Raw genomic sequence first — 3954 nt, 5'->3', positions numbered from 1 at the left:
GTTGGTAGGGAATCAAGGGCTTTTCAACTTCACATGTTCAACACACATGTTAGCGTGCAGGTGCACAAAAAGCTGGGAGGAAGCATGGCCAGGACAGCTGACCCGAACTAGCCAAGAGGATATTCCATACTATAGGATGTCATGCTCAATCCTGGGGGAGTTGGCAGGTGGGGGAGGGGTGCGGTGCAGATTGCTGCTCTGGCATCGGTCCGCGGGTGGTGAGTTATTGCATTTTGCATCACTTGTCTTTTCTTGGGATTTCTTTCTGTTTTCATTACATTCCTCTTCATTACAATTATTATGTTTTCTATTGTTGCCATTATTAGATTTTATTTTGCTTCCATTATTGTACTGTTCTTATCTCCACCCGTGAGTTTTACTTTTTCTTCTGATTCCCCTCCCCATCCACCGGGAGGGGGGAGGAGTGAGCGAGCAGTGATGTAGTTACTGGCTGGGGTTAAACCATGACAGATGTATGTCTGTAACAGCATGCATGTTGGTTGTAGGGAATTATATGCATGGGACACGAGTGTGATGATCAGTACTCTATTATGTGATAGTGTGATATATAATTTATAGTGGCGTGCAAAAACATGCTTTGCTTTCTAAGTTCTTGGGATTGAGGAAAGGATGCGCTTTCAAAAACTGCACGCATTTCACTATGGGGTTTTATATGCTTCTTGTAAATTCGGGACTAGAATTACTGTATTAAATGTATTTTCTTCTGGAGGGTATGAAGATACTGTGTTTAGTGTGTAGCCAGCTCTGGAAGGACATTAACAGCTCACCCAGCATTCATATTTCATCTGGCTGGAAGTGGTTATGTGATGAGAGCATTTTCTAGAAACAAGTAAACTGATGGTTCAGATGAGTGCCTCTGTAGGTGTTATATTTTGCTCCCACTAGTGGCAATGCAGTAATAGGCAATCCTGTTGCGGAAATCTAGTTCAGCCTGATAAAAATTCATATCTTAATGGTATTATCGAGAGTCTCTAAATAGAACTGACAGAACCTTTTGTGAAGATCTGTTCGTCTGTTCCTGAGGTCTCAGTCAAAGTGTTATTTAAGCACCATCAGTTACTCAAAATACAAAGTTTCTAGATTGTCATGCAAAAAAGTATGAAAATAAAGTGGAAGAGAACCTCAGTGTTACATTGACAGGAAATGCAAAACAGGGGGAAACTCTTTTCTTCCCCCCCCCCCCCCCCGCTGCTTTTTTTTCCCCTTTCCTGTCATACTGCCCATAGTTCTGTCAGTTCATCTTAACTAAGTGTAAAAGAAGCCTTAAAATTGTGAAGTACAGTATGTCACGATTGTAATATTTAGAGCTTGTCTTGATGGTTGAATTCATATTGTACCTTAGAGTATACATACATATCTTACCGTAGAATATTCTAGATGAGCAATGCATAAATATTAAATAATTTCCTTCAAAAACAAATTCTTCCTAGTGAACTAGGGAGAATCCATCAGAGGACTTCCAAAATGGTAAGAGCCTAAAGCATGTGACCTATGATGAGATGCTAAGGGACATGAGAACTTCAATCTGCTGAAAAGAAGGCTAAAGAGCTGCCTAAACAGAATTTGTAGCAAGGTTGGTTGCAAAGAGGGTGGAGCCAAACTGTTACTTAGAGGCTGTAGAATCTCTGTTTTGTGAATTTTGCAACTTGATGGTACAAAACCATTGCTGATCTGAGCTAGTGTTGGTGATGGTCTGCTTTTTTATTTAAAAAAAAAATCATACCCCAACTGAAAACACAAAATGCAGTTTATTAATGCATTTCTCTGCTTTGTGAATGAAAGTAGATTGGGGGAAGATGCATTTTAAATATTTAGTACAGTTAATTTTGCATTCTTTATGTAATAATTCTGCTGTATCAGTGGTACAAACACTTGCTCATCTATTGCTTGTAGAAAAAATCCATATACTGATAACTGCCTGAATTTTTTTTTTTCCTACTGTCTGTAATGTCTTTTAAGTGCTCTTACTCAAGTGAGTTTTCACACTTTGTGAGAAACTTAAGAAAAGCCATACCCTAGACAGGAGTAATTTAAAATAGTGTAGTAGCTTCTGTAGAGCTGAATTGGTTAGCATCAGCTGATTCAAGCAAGATCTTAGTTGCTGAGTTTTATTTAGGATGTAAGAAGTTCCCTAACTGCTTTCTGCTTCTGAACAATATTAGCATCTCTAATCCTTTAAAACTGGGTCCTAAAACAAGAGCATAAGGGGGTAAAAATATAGTTTAAAAATCCTTACGGATTTTTGTTTGTTTGTTTTCTTTAATGGAAACAAATGAGATTTTCTTGTGTTTAAACAAAATTATTGATTTCTTACAGTAGTTTTTCTGATATTAATTTTCATATTTTTTATATTAGTATTCTTATTTTTCTTAATATTTGCATGGGTAGATGGAATCAATAAAATTATGTGGAGGGCAAAAACATCAGTATTCCTTGAAAAAGGAATTTTTTCTAAAAAGGAGCTACAAAACCTGTAGTTCTTACGAGCACAAATGTTCTTAGTAAAATATTACTACATATTGAATGAAAGTGCTCTAAAAGCCCAAGTTCAGTTAACCATGGTGTAAATATGGAAGATAAAGGACAAAGTCAGAAACTTTTTCAATGTACTGAAGTTTTCTTAAAAGTAGCTTGATATAAAAATCTTTCTTATTTACCACAGTTGTTCATTCTAGTTGAATCACTTGAAATGATGTGGTTTTAGAAAGATAAATGTGGACTGATGGACCAAGAATATTTCTTACTTTTTTACAAAAAGAGTGGCTGCTGGCTCTTAGATTAGCGTGTTATCTGTTCCTAGCTACAAAATCTCATAATGTGGCTTTGCTATAAAAATTCTATAGGATGACTGGTCTAAAATGTGTAGTTGGAATATTACCACATAATATTTTAGTGTGATCTCAGTTATTGCATACATGTGCTTGTACAGCATACATAGAAACTTACATGCTTTTTCTTAGGACAAACAAACTGTGGTGTTGGGTGTTTGTTTTTGTAGATACAGTTAAACTGGTTTGCTTTAGAATGTGTTAAATGCTACAGTCTGTCTTAGAAACTCTTCACAATTCTTTGTGAATTCTTCACCTTCACAATTCTTTCTGAACTTTTTTTTTAAGGATCAAGATGGATAGCACAGATGAACCTCAGAAAAAAGTCTTTAAAGCACGAAAAACAATGAGAGCAAGTGATCGACAACAACTTGAAGCTGTCTATAAGGTTAAAGAGGAGCTGTTGAAGACAACTGAAATTAAACTGTTAAATGGAAAGCATGAGAATGGAGATTCTGATTTAAATTCCCCTTTAAGCAATACAGACTGTATGGAGGACAAGAGGGAAGTTAATGGCGTAGTGGATTTGTGTGTTAACTCTGAAGAAGGAAGAGCAGCTTCTGATGAAATTGGAGAAGCCAAAAGCCCTGAAAGTAAGACAGAAAACATAGTCAATGATACAGAACCCAAACCTCTGACGCTATCTCCGGAGAACGTTAGTTTTGAGCAAGATAAAGGTACTGACACTGCTTTAGATTGTGAGGTTGAAAATGGAATTCTTGGTAGCAATAAAGATAACTTCCATGAAGAAAATAATGTAACAGATCATTTGGACCAAAGAGAGAGAGAGAACCCATCAGAAGGTGAAAGTAAATCAGTCTGTGATACTAGTGACTCTTCTGAAGAGAAGGGAAAAACAAATGACTTAACTATTAATTCTGATTCATCTGGTAAGGAAAAGAGGACTGAAGAAGTAACTGTTGAAGATGCTGTTGGAGAAGAAGCCATCTCTAGCAGTATGGGAGCCGATCAGGAACCAATGGATGAAGATGGCACTGCACGTCTTTCAGAAACCACTGTTCAGAAGACAGTAGATGAGCCAAGTGAAAGTATCTTGGACAATGCTGACTCTATGGAAACAGATGAAATTATTCCAATTTTAGAA

At 36.8% G+C, this 3954-nt stretch overlaps 1 protein-coding gene across 1 annotated transcript in view; it reads left to right on the top strand.

The window, feature by feature from the left end:
• Positions 1-3144: 3144 nt before the first annotated feature.
• Positions 3145-3954, top strand: part of LOC104490428 (activating transcription factor 7-interacting protein 1-like) — a 25135-nt gene continuing 24325 nt past the window's right edge. The window contains exon 1 of the mRNA XM_010132710.1: positions 3145-3954. Coding sequence (XP_010131012.1) covers positions 3145-3954 — 810 coding nt within the window.

This window comes from Buceros rhinoceros, unplaced genomic scaffold, assembly GCF_000710305.1.
Source record: "Buceros rhinoceros silvestris isolate BGI_N320 unplaced genomic scaffold, ASM71030v1 scaffold36233, whole genome shotgun sequence".
NCBI lineage: Eukaryota > Metazoa > Chordata > Aves > Bucerotiformes > Bucerotidae > Buceros > Buceros rhinoceros.
The sequence above is the reverse complement of the archived record's forward strand: the minus strand, read 5'-3'. Positions and strand labels throughout refer to the sequence as shown.